This window comes from Aphelocoma coerulescens, chromosome 12, assembly GCF_041296385.1.
Source record: "Aphelocoma coerulescens isolate FSJ_1873_10779 chromosome 12, UR_Acoe_1.0, whole genome shotgun sequence".
NCBI classification, from domain to species: Eukaryota; Metazoa; Chordata; class Aves; order Passeriformes; family Corvidae; genus Aphelocoma; species Aphelocoma coerulescens.
In genome coordinates this window covers 8722290-8739852 of record NC_091026.1, presented here as the reverse complement: position 1 = coordinate 8739852, position 17563 = coordinate 8722290, and the positions used below count along the sequence as shown (strand labels likewise).

General features: G+C 37.0%; 1 protein-coding gene across 3 annotated transcripts in view; it reads left to right on the top strand.

Annotated features, from left to right (window-relative positions):
- IL17RD (interleukin 17 receptor D) overlaps positions 1-17563 on the top strand; it is a 43450-nt gene that overhangs the window by 9432 nt on the left and 16455 nt on the right. Inside the window, exons 1-2 of one of the 3 annotated variants that reach the window (XM_069028225.1) lie at positions 4828-4888; positions 14266-14323. Coding sequence is in view for 1 of the 3 variants with exons in the window: in XM_069028224.1 (XP_068884325.1) it covers positions 14266-14323 (58 nt within the window). In the remaining 2 variants the exon portion in view is untranslated. Of the gene's footprint in view, positions 1-4827; positions 4889-13802; positions 13870-14265; positions 14324-17563 lie in introns of those variants that run through there. The other 2 variants (XM_069028226.1, XM_069028224.1) reach the window with 2 other exon arrangements.

The window sequence follows — 17563 nt, the reverse complement described above, 5'->3', positions numbered from 1 at the left end:
CCTCCTCACCTGCTTTAATGCACCTATTTGTGAGCTGCAATGTAAATCACATTATTAAAGCAATCTGAATGGAAAGTATCCCTACTTTTTTTGTTTTGTTTTTTCCCCTTTTTACAACTGGAGTAATTTCAGTGACATGGAGAAAATGAGGCCCCCATGCAGTTATATTAAGTATATGTTCAGAATTGGTGAACTACAGCGTGGAGGCAGAGGAACTGAACAGGGGAGTCAGGAAATCCCCAAGCTAATTTTGTGATTAGGCCCAGTGTTCCATGTAACTATTCAGATGCTTTTAAAATTCCCACCCTTGAATTGTGTTTAGATAACTTTTTAAAAGGTGTCTCACCAAAAGAGGTTGAGGTTAGTATAATGAGCATATAAAGTATTGAAGATTTTTCATGTGAGCATTTTTTAACAGTGAGTTTTACACAAGAAAGAAGATGATAATGTTTCAGGAATCACTTCAGCATCTGTTGAAATGCAGCCAAGTCCGTGGTGGAATACAGAGCTCATGGTAACGCTATACAACCCTTCCTGCCAGGAAATGAAGAGTGGTGTATTCATTTGTAACCCAAGGGGGGCACTTCACCATCCAGCCTATAGTTTGTGAATGGAATTTGGACAGATTACCACTAAAATTACAGAATGACCCAGTGGGGGTCTTATTAACTCTCTCCATTTCTTATCTTGCTCTGTAGACAGTGTCTCTTATTAATACAGTATCTATGAGCAAATTTGTGTAGTTAGGGAGTACAGTTAAGGATTATTCCCCATTATAAGGAGCTTTCATTTTGTTTACTCTGTCAAAATTTTATCTGAGGTCTCCTGGTACTGCTTCACAAAGCAAGTGTTAACAGACCCAAAAGGAGAAAGGGTCAGGTGTGTAGCCCGATGCTTTATTTGTGAAAGAATATCTAAGGTTTTGCTTTTTCTGTTGTTGACTACAAAAAGTTTAGCTAAGATACTTTTCAAAGAACCAGTAAAATTGTCTGTTGCATAGTTAAAACTTTGCTTTATTGTTTAATTCTCTGTTTTGAGCAAATTATGTTCCTGGTGTTTAATGATTAGCTTAGTTTACCTTCTGACAGGAGTAATAGGTTAACTACAAAAAGAGTTAAAATAAGAACCAAAAAGAAAAAACACCTAACTCAGCCAGACCCTTAACAGGTGAAAAGTTATTTTTCCATGCTTCTTCAGAACATCAAAGGAAACAAAACCTTTATCTTTTATTCATTAGTTGGGAATAATGCAAGTGGGGATAGCTTAGGTTTCTCCATATAGCTGCATTTGTAAGAGTAATTCACTAATCATGCCATTCACTTTTGGGGTTCATTTTCATTAAGGACTGCTGGCCGTGAAATGTCATGCAGAGGTTTGAAAATGGGACATTCAGCTCTCTAAAGAATGAGCTGCAATGACAGAAGTTTCTTTTTATTACCTTCTGGCAGTAAATGTAGGCATCAAAGCCCCAAAGAAGTGCTAGAATAACACCCAATATCTCCTAAGAACGCTGGTAGCTGTGGATGATGATTGCTCAGGGTAACCACATTGCATTTGGTTTGCATGTTTTAGTTATTGTTTATTATATTCCATTCAACCAGTGAAGCTCCAGTATGCAAACTCCAGTAGTTTATCTGTGTGCTTGTCTGTGGCAAGCTGACTTGGAGTTATAGGTGTGATTCCTCCCTCTCCTCCCAATGTGGCTAGGTTTTACTGCAACAAAAAAACCCACTTGCTTCCATGTTTGTATTTTACAATTATATCCAAGTAGTGTTCCTGTTATAAGTTATCATTTCTACTGGAAGTGAAACTTGATGATCTTTGGATCTACTTCTCAATTTACTACAATAATGTGATTGTTTTTTATGTCTTCCTGTTCAGTGTTTTAGGATGAGCTGTATGTGTGTTAAATTTAAGGTTGATAGAAAGAAGTCAAGTGAAAGTTTGAGAGAAACACAGGTTCAATTTAACTTTTTAATCTGTATTTGACTGCTGTCTTAAAACTTAAATTGCATTCTGCTTCTTAAATGAGTGCTAGAAGACACCTTGTTCATTGTCATTCTGTAAAGAGACTTTATTTCTTAGAAGTGATTCCTTCCTGCAGAAAAAGATCAGTTAGTGTGCGTGGATCTTTAAAAACAAGAGGTTAAACAATTAGTGTAAATGCTTTTTCAAGTATTTTTAAATTCAGATGAAATTTTGTCATAATTTGATCAAAGTCACATAACCTGTGGCTCTGTTTTTGTTACACGTGCTCATGATCTGTGGATAACATTACATTTTTTCAGCATGAAACTGAACACTTCAAATCCCTAAAGCAGGCTCAAATTTATGGTTAATAAAAGAATTTATTGTACTGGATGTCATCTGTTATATCACTCTGGGAACAGAAACTGGCAGTGAGTGGACAGGAAATATTTCCATTTCAAATCGCTTCAGTCTATGGTCTATGGTGAAAGTGTCTGATTTCAGAAAAATCACTGTGAATATCCATGTAATAGAAGTATTTAAGAGGAGTATAAGCTTTTTCAAATATGTTTTTTTGCTTTATAGTATTTTGTGTGAAGATACTGCTTATTAATGTCACATGTTTTCTTTATTTCAGTCTTGATGCCTAACCTTTTCAAGGCAGAAGGAACAGTAGAAATGTAATTTCAGGTATATTCAGGCACCTCTATGTGCCAAGTAAGCAACAATTTGATGAGTTGCTGTGCAGTGGCCAAATTGCTTCAAAGTCTCAGAGCTTTGTGTTTGTAATTGGCTGGGTTTTTAAGAGTGTGAATTCCTGTGTGTTGGTTGGGTTCTTCCAGCTCAGTGCATTTCTTCAGGTTGTCTCCTCTTCAAATGTGTTATAAGGTGTGAGATCCATGGATTGTAACTTTATTAATGGAAACTTCAAGCAGTCAGGTTGGCATTTTGGTGTGTTTTTCATGTGTTAAGTAGTACTTAAACAGCTCTACGTTTAAAAGTATTTAAAGTGTTTCAAATAACTGTGCATTTTAAATGGACATGTTTGTCCAGGAACATGAAAACCAGCAGAAAAAAAAAAATTTAAATTTTTATCTTTATCATGTATTAACATCCTGAAATACTCAACTGTACATCAAGTAAACTATTTAGGTGTGTGGAATTTTTTTCAGCTTTGCAGGAACACAGAATAGGAAACAAGCCTTAATAGCATCAGGATTTATTACCTAATTTGGACAGTTTGGAAGAGTTTTATTATCTGATGTGTAGGCTAAAAAATAATTAATTAAATCTGTATGCAAAACCAAAGCACTCCTTCATTTTAAACACAAGAAAAGTTTAAGGATTCATTGTGAAACCTGTTAGTTACTGTGAGTATCATTGAAGGGCATGAACTGAAATCTGCCTCTCCTTGTGCTGTGTTCATTTGAACAGCTCATGTGCTTGATGTAGTATTCTAAAAGGATTTTTTTTTATTTCTATATATTTATAATTCTAGTGAGATGGGCAAAATTACAGTTTAGGATACCCTCCTTTCAGGTTCCTCTGACTTGTGAGGACAGTTGTGGAATGAGTCTGGATCTTATTGGTGCTGCTTGTGTGGAAACCAGAGGTATTTCTTTAGTGCAGCACAGCAGGGGTATTTTTCCTGAGGCTAAATGGACTTTCTACCTTTCCTGCATCTTGTCAGAGTAGGCCATGACAGAACAGATCCATATGTCAAGCCTGCATGTGCACCTCAGGCATTTGGTTTTAGGGTTCCTGTAATTCTTCCCACAGTATGATTTCCTATTATTATTATTTATTAGTGAGTATTGATATTTATAATTTCAAAAAATCTGATTTGACTGAAAAATTAAATGTTCTCAAGATACAGATGTTCTTTGCCATGGGTTTGTGGGAGTGTTTGGTTTGGTTTGGTTTTTTTAGTCATACATCAATTTTAACCAGTAATACAAGAACAAAAAAGTGTTCCAAGGTTCTAGAGAAAGATTTAGAATGAAAATCTCACAAGAGCTTAAATAGTAGTTAATCAAGTGGCACTAATGAAGTAATTTAAAGCCCAAGCAGGCTGTGGTACAGATTGTGTCAGTGTTTTAGCAGCTATCGCATGTCATGTCAAGTGCTGTATTAATTAACATGAAAAGGGCAGTTAGGAACTGGCCAGGTACCATACAGATAGGATGTGTAACCTTTGCTTTGGCCACCTTTCAAAAGCACTTAACATGAAATATTTATGAAAAATGCATCTCTTAAAGTGTTCAACTTGATCAAGTGTGTTATAAAGTGTGATATCCATAGGGTGTGATTTTCATTCGTGGAAACTGAATGCAGTCAGACTGGAGTTTCAGTACCATTTCAAACCTTAAATATCTCTTTTAAATATTGTATCTAGGCTCCCTTTTTAAGTAGTAAAATACTGCATGGGACTTGATAGCACAGAATGCCTAAAGAGTTTGCCAGTACAGAAATACTTAACACACGTATTTCTTTCCCTGGGGTTTTTTCCAACACTAAAACTTAGCAATACTTAATGCTTTTTGAATCCAAAAAGCATCCAGTACTGAAGATAGATGAGCACACAGGAAAATTGGAATGTATTCTGTCTTCTCTTCATCCTTCTTTTCATTGTGAAAAGCCTCAACAATCCTGATGGCAGAAACTATTCTGTGTAAAGAAGGGGTTGAATCACGAGGTGAACTTTATTTGAGGTTGGCAGTTCTCAGAAACATTCTCAGGAATGTTTCCTCAGAAAACTATGTTTTGGATGCTTTTGTTTTGTTGTGTTCAAATTCCTGGTGTTGATTATTTGGTGCAGCTTTTCCTACTTGTGTGTAAGTGGGGAACCTCCAGTTTGCCTGCAGAAACGTGCTGGTGTAGTTGGAATATTTTACTACTACTTCTTCCAGGTATCCTTCAGGTGAGCAAGAAGTGTTTGTGCAGCTTTGTGTATGTTTCTGACACTTCCAAATGGAGTTTTTTTGGCTGCAGATATGATGGCTGTACTCCATAGAGGGTAACTAGGGGTGTATAAATTCCCTGGCAGCCAAAGCTTTAAATCTGCAGCCACCAAATGTATCTGCCTGTGTCTCTGAAGTTCAGCCATGTGGATCATCAGTACACAGCAAGCACTGGACCTTCTAATCCTCTCTGTTGAATGCATTACTGCTTAAGCTGTGGAGTAATTGTCATCTTCTCTGTGGACCTGGACTAGACAGAGGCTTTGAGAAGGAATTATTTCCTAAAAATGCATAGTTCAGCAGTAAGAATCTCACATGGCAGAGATTTTGGGGAGGTGGGAGTAACAAAGTGTAGCAGCAAAGGAACCAAAGCCTGTCCCTATAACACAGCTGAAGGAAGGGCAGCACAACTGAGGCTTGAGTCTGCCTGCAGGAAGCAGCTTCTGCAGCTTGTCCATTAACTGAGGGAAGGGAAAGAAAGGGAGGAGTACTTGATTTCTTCCTAGGAGTGGATTTGTAGGGAAAGGTAATTGATTTTATTAGCACAGTTGATGTACAAAACCATTTATTTCTAACCAAAAAGTATCTTTAGTCGTTGTGTTTGACATAATGGCCCCTCCATTTTTATGGCTTGTTTTTTTCTGCTCACCCACAGTAAAAAAGTCTGGAACAGTCATCATGCTGGTGTGTTCTGAAACTGCAGCAATCTGCCCCTCACTTCTGATGAGCAGATTGTATAACATCTGTGTATGGAATAAATGTGGCACTTCTTGTGTCCCTCCTGCTAGTGAACTTAGTGCCAAAGGCACCTTTTCATTCTGACTGAGTAGATGCCTGTCACATTTCAAGTCCTGGCTTCTCATTGCCCAAGGCTTTTTAAGTTCTGTAGCTCACAAGGATGGGAACTTTGGGAGGAGATGCTTGTGTTATTTTAAAGAAAGTTGTTTTTTTGCTTCATCTCCTGTAAAAATGAGTTTCATGCGAGATATTAAAAATACTATTGGGGGAATGGTGAATGATTCTTTAAAACTAGAACGTGGGGGGTTGGCAAATAAATCATTGGTTATTTCTGGACTAGAACCATACTGCTTATGAATTCACTTTTAAATTCTCATGGATGAGTGTGTGTTTCTACACAATTGTGTGTTTCTAAATCCCTAAGAATAGTTTTTTATGTCCAAAATAATTGTGTTATTTCAAAGGGAGGGATTAAGATGGAAGAATCCCAAATCCTGTCTACTTTAAAAGTTTTATGAGTTCTGTGGCACTTTAATCAGTGCAGTTACTGCTAAATTACCTTGCCACCATATCCTCCTGAGCCAAGGCTTTGGTCTATTTATATGTTGGTCCTACAAAACCAATGTACATTAATATTCTTTGCAGTCAAGGTCTCTTGTGAATATGTAATACTTTCTGTAGTTGTGCCTGTATGCTTCATTCATGTCAGTAAGAATTACAGTGACCTTTCTAAGAATATGCACATTTTCTGACAGCAAACTCTTAAAGAATTTCAGTGACTTTCAAATAATACGGGAGAAGGATCTGGGGGGAAAACACTGTCTGAATACACCAAGACAAAATAGATGTGCTATGTCAAATTTTTCACATTCCAGCCTTCATGTGATGTTCTGCTTTGAAGATTTCCTTGCAAGCAGCTGTTATAATTTTCAGAAGTTACAAATTGGATAAACTCACCCTGTACTGCAAACAGAGTATTTGTATTCTGCTTACTCTGAGGTTGTTTGCAATAAAAATGTCCAAAACTGCAGTAAACTTCAAATTAGAATTTTTTTTAGGTTAAGCAGTTATGAATAAAGCAGTTAATCCTGATTTGATGACAGTTTCCCACAGAATTTTTAGAGGGATTTTTTTGTGTGTGTGCACTTTGGCATTTTATTGAGAAATGAAGAGTAAAAAATGCATCCTGAATTAGTCATAATTGTGAATTGTGTTCTGGCTGAAGCTTAAAACTGAACCTATGAAGTCAGTGCTAGTTACTTGTACTGATTTTCTGTTCATTTGGATGAAACCTGAAATCAAACAAAGAGCTTGTGCTGGGAGTTTCCAGATTGAAAGGTAGGAATCTGGCAGCAAAAGATTATTTGGGAGCCATTTATGATTTTGGAAATAAGCTCCTTTAATTGTTTTCCAGGTGCCATTGCATTTGCTCAGCTTTAAAGGCAAAGACTTCCTTTTTGGATCTGTCTTGCTTGCAAGTACTTACTCATTTAGGAGCAGCTGCAAACTTTTATTTGCAAAAAATCTTGAAAGATACAATTTGTAACTCTGAAGTTTTGGGTTTTTTTTCCTTTTCCCCTGATGTTCTGTCCTCTGAAAGCTACATCATTTCTCAATGTGGTAAGCAAAATGAATGAATGAACATACCCATATCTATTATGGACATATTAATATAAATAATATATATCCATTGATCTATCATGCTTCAGTCACTTCTTGAAACCATTTCTTGTTTGTCTTCTGTGTTTGAACATCTTTGTGAGACACAGACTGTTTCTCTCAGCTTATGGCTCTGTGTGCACAGTAAGTGCACAAACAATAAAATGAATGAAAATAGATTGTTTAATTGTTTCATGGACAGGTTAGTTTAGAAGTGCTTGGGCATAAGCTAAAATCCAGCGCTCGTGCAATCATTCCTCTTAAGTGTGAGGAACCCTGTTGGCCTACTGAGGTTGTGGAAAACTTCCTACCAGAAGAAGAAAGATACTCTTTGACTGGAATAGTCAGCTTGCTGATTTTACAGTATGCTGTGCAGTATGTTAAGCAATAAAAAGCCATTACAGGTTTCATTAATTTCTCCTCCTTTATTTCAGATATGTGTTATTCTGTTTGTTGTTTACAGCAGAAGTCAGTGTTTCTCAAACTAATTTGTCTTGGGTCCCTCTAAAAGCAGCTTTACCATTTGTAGCCCCCTTCCTTCCCAGTTGTAATCACCACTTCTGCACCTGTCTTGGCATTGCTTTTTCTTCCCCTTCCCAAACACCTCGTCTTTTCTCAGAATTCTCCTGCCAGGGGTCATGTCCCACAGTTAAGAGAACACTGCTTTAGCTACAGACTTTTGGCTTTTGTCCAAATATCCTTAGACCAGCACATTTCAGTATTGTTTGTGAGAAATGGGCTTTGTTTGAAAATATTTATTCTGTTAACTTCTGGGGCGTTTTTGTTTGTTTTTAGAATGCTTTTAATTTACCAAACATAATTTGCACAAGAATGTTGGAAAAAAATAAACTGTGTCAATGCAAACAATAGAAAACTTCTTAGGCAAACTTTCAAATTGCATGACAGAAATCAGAGCTGGTACTGCCCATTCTATGCCACGCTTTGCTGCATTACATTCCTGAGTTTGACTCGGAGATTTAAGATTTTCATGGTAGGTGGTGAACAGTATAGGTTAAACCTGCTTCCTTTGTTAAGTTGTGCCCCTAATAACTGCCTGTTCCTTAAAGAAGCCAGTTCACATAATTTCAGTGAACAACTGCCTGGAGCTGTGTTGTATCTGAAGAGTTGTGCTGCAAATACTTCTTGTAGTGTTTCTCCTTACGATGGTTTCTCACTTCTCTGTCAGACAAACTAATGTGTAAGATAACCTCCCACGCTGCCTTTTGTAAATAGAAGCTAAACCAGGCAGGAATGGGGCATAATGAAAAGGCATTTTTACTGGTTTGGTTTGCTTGGTTTTCTGTTTTCTTTTGTTCAGATGGGATATGCTGTGGCTCGTGCTCTTCAGCCAGCATGTTTCACCTCAAAAATCCCCAAAGACTCTATGAAATGAGTATCCATGAATACCTTTTTGGACCACCTCCTTCTCTGGTGGGGTTTAAACCAGCAGCTGTTCAATTCAATATCCTTTCTTGATAGGAGAACCTTGAGAATAACACATCATTGAAGTGGCAGAAGGATTGTTCGGACAAAATGTAATTACAAAATATGGGAAGTCAACCATAAAACCATGGATAATGTCATTGAGATATCTAATGATCACAAAAGGTCAGGACAACTCAAGGGGAGTATGAGTTCCTTGTGTTTGGTTTAGGAAAATAAGTATTACATGTTACTCTTCCAAGTAAGTTTTATCTCTCAGATTCTTACCTAAAATGGCTTTTTTTGCTACACCTCGATTATAACTCACTTTGCAATATGATATTATATACTTTAATATCTCACTCTGGGGCATCTACACAGTCCTGGTTTTGAATTTCTTCCTTAGAAGGTTTTGACTGTTGGTTAAATCAGTTAGCACATTTTTTTAAAAAGGCTAGTATGGATGCTTCATAATGTGTTTCCAAGACATAGGGCTCAAATTGGGTTAAAAAGCTGTATTCTGGGAGATGGAGAAGGAATATGGTAGATGTGAACATGCCTGACAGTTCTAAAACAAAGGCATGTGTTTTGTGTCTGCCTCCAGTCACCAGACATCTACTCCCTGGAAGGCTGAGCTGCGCAAAGAATGTTCACATGAAAAAAGGGCCCTTCCAGATCAGAGGAAGGGCCTGATTCATCTACCAGACAACCTAAGGGACAATTGTGTACAAGTAATGTGCTACCACCTGGAGATTGACCACTGAATTTTCACAAGCAGCATGGAAGAAAAACTGGGGTCTTTGAACATGACAGGCTGATGTTGGCAAGGATGTGTTAGGGAAGAACCAGGTAACCAGCTCCTATGACAGGATAATCAGGGATTTTGGGCCCCTCTCTACAAGAAAAGGTGCTGCAGTGTGGACAAGGAAGCTGCTGGAGGGGCTGGAGCACAAGTCTGATGAGGAGAAGCTGAGGGAGCTGGGGGTGTTTAAAAAGGAGGCTCAGGGGGGACCTTATGGCTCTACAACACCTGAAAGGAGATTGTAGCCAGGTGTGGTCAGTCTCTTCCGCCAGGTAACAAGTAACAGGACCAGAGGAAACAGCCTCAAGTTATGCCAGGGAAGATTTTGTTTAGGTATGAGGGAAAGCTTCTGAACCAGAAGAGTTGTCAGTCATTGGCCCTGGTCAGTGGTGGAGTCACCATCTCTGGAGGTGTTTAAAAGCCGTGTAGTTGTGGCACTGAGGGACATGGGTTAGTGGTGAGTTTGCCAGTGCTGGGCTGGTGGTTGGACTCAGGGATCCAAAAGTATTTTCCAACCTAAATGCTTCTTTTATTCTGTGACATTCCTTCATGCTCAAAAGTGATGGGTTTTGTTCCTAGCTAATACATAATTTACAATGAAGGAAAAGCAGTGCTTTGCCTTTCATGTCTCAGGTCAAATTCGAGGTGCTCTGAAGACCCATTCAGCTCCTCTGCAGCTGAACCTGTGTGCAGTGGCTCTGCAGATGAAACACTAAATAGCCACCAGCAAACATCCAACCAAAATCTGGTAGCTTCTTGTAAATTATGTTGCTTACATAAGAGCAAACACAAAAGATGTCAACTTAGTAAAAGAAATTAAAACCAGCCTATTTAGAGGAGTCTAGGTTCCTCTTTAAAATATGAAATAGGCACCAAGAAATCGGTTGCTCCTTTAATTCACTTAAATTCACTTAATTCACTTAAATTAAAACTAACTTTTCAGCGTCACTGAGATTTTTCTTTTAAATGCTATTCCCATAATTTGTGCATGCAATGCAGGAGCATATATATATATCGAAAGGTAAATCTGGACAAAATGCATGGTTGCAGTTGTCAGTCATATGAAGTTTTTAACAGTACAAACCCATTCACCCAGGGCTTGGAACTCATTCTGCAGTCAATGGAGTACACACAATTTATATAGCAAACATCAACATGGATTATGTATTTTGTTATATTCTCTTAAAAGCAATTCGAAATGCAGGCATCTAAATAATACAGATAATTCATCATTTTACTGATGACTCTAGAAATAGAAAATATTTTTACTTGGTCGAAAGCATCAATAAAGCTTTAAAACAAGAAGAGCAGATGTCAAATATAAAACCCTTGTTTTAGTGAGCAATGAGTATGATAAACATTGATTATTCATCTTGATGTTAGAGTTCAAAAACAATTGTCCCTTCAGTTTGCCTCATGGGAGTGTGAAATTAGGACCATGTGTGCATTGATTAACAACGTATGAAAGATGAATCATGATTACTGTTTTGGTCTGCTGCACAAGGCTGTGCTTGAGGGGTAGTGATTTCCTACCTCCTTTACCAGATTTCTGTAATTAGTGCTAGCATCCCTCTGTGTTTCCCAGTATTGATGTTGAAGTGGTTGCCTGACAGTACCTATTCACACACAGAAATTGGCTTTCTTGAATGAGAGAGTGTTTACTCAAAAGATGAATGTTGGAGTATATTTCAGTATTATTTGTAATAAAGATTAGTCATAGAACTATTCTGAAATCACCCATCCATTTCTATCACCAGTGCTATCTCTGGCAGGAATTGCCAGATGTAAAAAAAATATGTTTCTTTCAAATATGAAACACTGTATGTTCTAGCTTAAAAAGAAGAAAGGGAAAAGTTCAATAAAATCAAACAGATTTTTCATTTCATTCAATTGTATTTAATTTATGCCTGACAGCAGACATTAGTTAAATTTAACTTTTCTTGGAGGCACAGTTAGTTCCTGTGGTTGCAAATTTCATTTAAGCTTTATTTCTGGATATGTAATCCTAACTTTGTTCCTCTCTGGCCTAGTAATTGGTGTTGTCACCAAGAGTTGTCATAAATGCATTTCATTACTGAGCTGTTACTATAAATGAGGGTTGGGTATTAGAAAAATATAAACAAAATTAGAGGTTAACTTCATGTAATAATCTTTGCCTTTTATTAATACTTGTGCTCTTTCATGTTGAAAGATGGATGTTTAAATAAAATGAAATGCCTGTACATGCCTGGAACATGCAAATGAGCTGTTTTCCTTCAGGAGATGATGTGTATTGGTCTTACTTAGATCTGTGTTGACTTAAGGTATCTTGGGATCTTAATCATTCAGGCTGTTTATGTGCATTGAGGAGCAGATCCAACATTGATCTCTGTGATTTGAGGTGTGTGATGTATGATGGAAATTCTTCCTGTGCTTGCCCAATGTAGATACAGGATTTGGATTTTAGCTTATCATGTTTTCTGTGGAGTTCTGTGCTTTGAGCTCACATAATGTGAGATTTAATGTGGCTGATGCCTCCTGTGCTCCCCCAGCTTTTTGACAAATAAAGCTGTTTGTAATTTAATATGCATGCATTTCAACTTGGATTATCTGTCCAAAGATCAGTGGTCTAGAGTTCTTCAGAAAAGATATTTTGTCTGTTTTCTTTCCTATTTATTTCTTCTCAGTCCACGTGTATAGAAGTATGTAGACCACAGGGATTTTGTAGACAAAGCTCCAGGACACAAAGACTTGCTCTCTAGTAAAGTTCAGAAGAAATTAAATTAAACAAATGTACATTCAACAAATGCTCGTGGTTAATTAATGATAGAATCACAGAATGGTTTGGGTTGGAAGGAACCTTCCAAGATCATCTACTTCCACCCCCCCTGCCATGGGCAGGGACAATTAGCTGAGAATGTAGAGCCCTGAGGCCGTAACATTAGTGTTTATAGGTTTAAAGATGCTCTAAACAAGTTCTCCTAGCTATAAGCCATCTAAATAGCACAAGTACTTTAATTCAAAACCAAGGGAATGCTTTCTGGAAGAATATATTTTTAAGCTCACAGCAGTAAGTAGTTTTGGGATTAACACTAGAGTTTAGCATGATGAAATTATCTGAGTAGCTTGCATGTTTTAATTTACAACTAATACAACAGTTATCTAGTTCAGTAGTTGAAGGTGACCCTAATTCTCTCACTAATTACTGCAGCCTTTTTGCACCTTTTCTACATTTGGGAGCAAATATTTGCTACTAGTAAGTCTTATGTGCTGCATAAGTTCAGCAGAGTTTGGCTTATGTCTGTTTTATGCATCTAAATTATCAATGATTGTGGTATATTTATTTATGCTTCGCCTATTATATATTCTGTCACCTTAATCCCAGTAGAAATGTAATTAAAGGAAAAGTGTTGCCTTTTTATTTTCATATAGCATATAAAAATCCTATCTAATGAATGAAAATACGTGTGCTAATTTTCTGTGGAATTTGGTAAAATTTATGTCTCTCAAAACTTCATCTCTAGGACAAAAGGAAGACAAGTATCAATTAATTTGAGGGTTAATCTCCCTTTATAAATATAAAAAGTCAGTAGTTACTTCTTTGAGATTTTTTAAATCAAATAAATCATGTCTTTATTTTGCTATAAGTTAAATGACATTTAATAAAGTTTAGAGAAACAGTGAGTCATAATAGATCGAGTATTAATGGAAAAGTTACAGCCTGTTTCAGGAAGCTTTTTTGTATAACAGCTGGTTCAGTGCCAAGCTAAATCAAACTTAAACAAATGAAAAGCCACCTAAGAAGAGAGTGAGATTACAGATTTGTAACACTACTATCAAGGTCTGAATTGCTTTAATCCTTTAGGAAGTGCTTTACTTTTTTTTTTAACTTGACAACTCCCACCTTGTTTTTCTTTGTCCATACCTGGGTCTGGCTGTGGAGGGACACACAGTGAGTGCTTGGGCATGATCCTGACAACATCTAATTACTGCTGCTTTTTTATACTTTTATCAACTTTTATACTGTTGATTTTTGGTGTTTGCACTGTGGCAGTGAACCCAGATACAATTCTGTGTAAATGGGTGATATTTTTTTAAAGCTGATGGGAAATGTGATGTCATTTGACTTTCAGGGAATGATATTGTATCATAAGAATCAGTGTTCCAGTTTTCAGCTTTGTGTCTTGTGAGGGTGATGCTACATTTTGTGTTTCAAAACAATTTCAGTGCTTTCTGAAGGGGAAGGTACTGCATCTCTGAGGACCAAAGTTCTTTTCTATAAGTAGAGAAGAGACAGCAGACTCATCAACCTGGATTTTACCCTGGCAGAGCAGTTCTCTGGTTGGTCTTCAGTTTGCAGTATCTGCTTTAATGGTATTTGATAAAAGAAAAGGGTGTCTGAGGTAGCATAATGGGTTTCTGCAATGGTGCTCTCTTGGAACTTCTGATACTCCTTTTCATGTGGAGTCCTTTTTGGCTGACATTCTTTTCTCTTGCACCGTTTCCCCTGGAGAACCCAATTTGATTTGTTATTAAACCCTGATTAAAGGTATGGTTTTTGTTCAGACACAATTCACCTAGTTGGTGGAAGTTGAGAATATCACATAATTTTCTTCCAAAAATAAGCTTCTGTGATTCCCATGTACTGGGCAGGTCATACTACTTCAACCACAATTTCATGGCTTCATGCAAATACTATATTCAGACTTTGCTTTCTCTTTGTTTTTTTCTCTCCAGGGGCTGTCATCAGTCACAAAGAACAATGGACTACTCAACATCACCTTTAAATATGACAGTAAGTTGAAAATCTGCACTATATTCACAAAAATCAAGGACTCCATCCCAGTTGTCAATATATTGCAACATGTCTCTTAAACTGGCTCTAGGAATGGCATAAGCTTTTCAATATTGACATAATTTTAAGATGTAGAAAATCTGTGTCTGCAGGGTCTGGTAGATCTCCTTCTGTGTTTCACTGATAGTAAAACTATCTAACAATTTGTAGTAGTTTCTCTTTCAGGTTGGCCTGCATCATTTGCCCAGTATTTGACTGAACATTATAGAAAATTATTTTATTCTGTGTAAAAATGTAGTGACTGAAAGGTTCAGTACACACGAAGACATAGGAAAGGATTCTTTTGAGCTTTATACAGCTTTTCTCTGATGTGTAATTTTGGGTGAAAATGGCATAATGTGTGTCTTGAGGTAGAAAATGTATACAGGTAATATATTTAAAAAATTGTTGTTGCAAGGATAATATTGAATGTGAATATTGAAGAATATTGAATAGCATCTCTTCATTTAGTTGAATCAGTGAGAACTTTTCATCAGCTACAGTCTTCAAGGCCCAGGCCAGTGGAAAACTGCTGTCTACATTTGCAGTGCAGACAGATGGTTTTAGAGCTGTGGCAGATGTGGTGGGTTTTGCAGCTAAACTGAGAACAAAGCAATCTCTGCCATGGTAACAGTGATAAACAGGTTGCAGCAGTAATACTTCAGACCTCTTCAATCATCTGCTAAATGGCTGTACCTTGTTGCTGGCGGTTATTTTAGATATTTTGTCATCTTTCTTGTCTAGTTGTCAAAGTAGGACTGCTGACTACATTAAGAATTTATCCTTACTAGGGCAGGTAGTGGCCATCATCAGTATAAACTCAATGTACAGTCAAGGTCCTCATTTACATTAAAACAATGGTTTTTTTAATGCCAGTGCAAGTCATAGCTGTTTTTTTCTGCCTACCCAAAGAAGTTATCTCAGATGCTGAATGTAGGTAAAGTTTCACCACTGAGAGCATGCCTCAGGAAATCTAACAATAGTGATTTGTTTCATTCCGATCATCCTTTTGCTCCTCAATTTTTATGTTAATTTCTGAATTTGCAATCCTTCACTGTGAATTTTTTTTAAATCTAATTTGATCTTAACACTTAAAATGAGCAAAATTTAAGTGTGTCAGATTGTACAAGATGTAGGTGATCACTACAAAAGAAGTATGATTTTGTTTTTTAATCTACATAGAGAAAACTAGGAAGTAATACCAGTCAGAACAGAGATCCCCACATTTAGTTAACACAGTGAGTCTGTTTAAATCCCAGTATGTGTCATGTTTTTTCCATTAATTCTGGCACCAGAAACTGTGTTTAACGAATGAGGAGTATTAATTCACAATTCTGCTGGCACTGTGTGCTTCCTGGACAAAGGAGTTATTTGAGTTCTGCAGGACTAGGAAAAGAGTTTGCTGATAAGAAGACTAAAGAGCTCATGTGGTATGGAAATACATATTTACCTTTAATAAGCCAGCACAAAAGAGAATTTGGCTTGCTAGCTGTGATTTAGAGGCTTTTATTTTACCACACAGCAACTCTAGCAAACTGTGTTTTATGATGCTAAATTAGTTGGTTAGATTATTTATTCAGGTGAAAAAGAAATGTCTATTTTTTAGCATGTCACTTGTATTCAAGTAAAAGAAGTGGTTTCCTAAAAAGTGTGATTTTTCCATGCTGTTTTCTTCCTAAAACTGTTGTTCTTTAAAACTGTGAATCAGTGACTTGCAGTCAGACTTCAGGCGTTTGTGCTATATTCCATTTTGGCAAATTGTCATTTGACCATAAAATTCTAGTAACCAGGATCCAAAATCTTGGGCTTGCTATTAATTAGATCCAGACCGAGCAAAAACCAGTTACTTCAAACTTTCCATTGAAAGAGATCCTCTCTCCTCCTAAGAGGAAGTTCATGCTGTCATGGAGTTCACTCATAGCAACCGAATTCTACAAACAGCGGAGTCGGTACCAACTCCCAGCTTTTGTAAGAGGCAGTGTTGTACAGACTGTTCTCTTCTTATGTCTGTGACAGTTATATAAAAGACCCCCTGCCATGGTTATTCATAGTAAAAAGCCATTTTCTAAATCTCCTTTACAGTTAATAATTATTCTTTCCTTGCCCTTACGATCACACCTCTGAATTAAATTCGAATTTCCTGTACTGGTGAATCATAGCACTTGATTTTTCATGTTTCTTTTCTACAAGCTCTTATAGATGAATATATAGCATGTAAATGATCTCAGTTATTTTGAATTAATCATCAGTCACTAATATACAATCTACTGATCAATTTCTTCTGGATTTTGTTTGTTCCACTAGTTCAGGAGCAGAATGTTTTTGCACACCCATCTTCATGTGTACTGTGCTCCAGAACCAGTGAATCCCCTGCCTGCTACTTCTCTTCCTGCCACACAGTATGAGCCTAAATATTGTAAAGCTTTAAAAGTAATAAAATTAGGGTTTATTTGTTTTTCTTGTTTTGAAAACAAAAAGACAAGGTAAAGTTCAACAGCAAAGTCAGGAATCTTTTGCTTATATTTTGTTTTCTTAATTAAAGCTAAAGTTTTATATAATTAACATGTTTGTGGAGCTATAACTTTAGGGAGTACACAGTATTTTGTGAGAATAACAAGACAAAACCAGTCCTGAGTGAATCCAGTGGCAGTTAGGTGGTCTGCAGGGATGTGGCTGCAGAATGGGCAGCAGAGAGAACATGGATTTAGGCAGTAGGTTCTTTGTGGTCAGGATCAAGCAGTATTGTGGTTCAAAAGCTCTTCTTGAGCAGTTCTCAAGCTTCACATGGTTTATTGTTCTCATATGTGCCTGATCATTGACCAGCATTCTCTTGCTTTGAGCACTGCACATGAACAAAATTAATGTCAGTCTTCATGTTCCTTTGAACAACTACAAGGAAAAGTTGTTCTCTTTTGGGAGTCCCAACACATTGTGTGGTACAGGTTACACTGGTGGTATAAACTGGTAATTTCCTTGGGAGTCCTGTGAACTGTGGGTTGGCAACCAGTGAAAGTGGTTGTGCTCAATGATTTATGAAGTTTTGTGGGTTTTGGTGTCTTGAGACAAAAACTTCATCTAGATTTGCTGTATAGTACTTACAGAAAATAGTGCACTGGTAGTTTTACTTAGCTTGGTCTTGAAGACATGTTCGGGAATTTTTGTCAGCTGAAATGTTTTTCTAAAAGTGCTTGTTTGTCCATA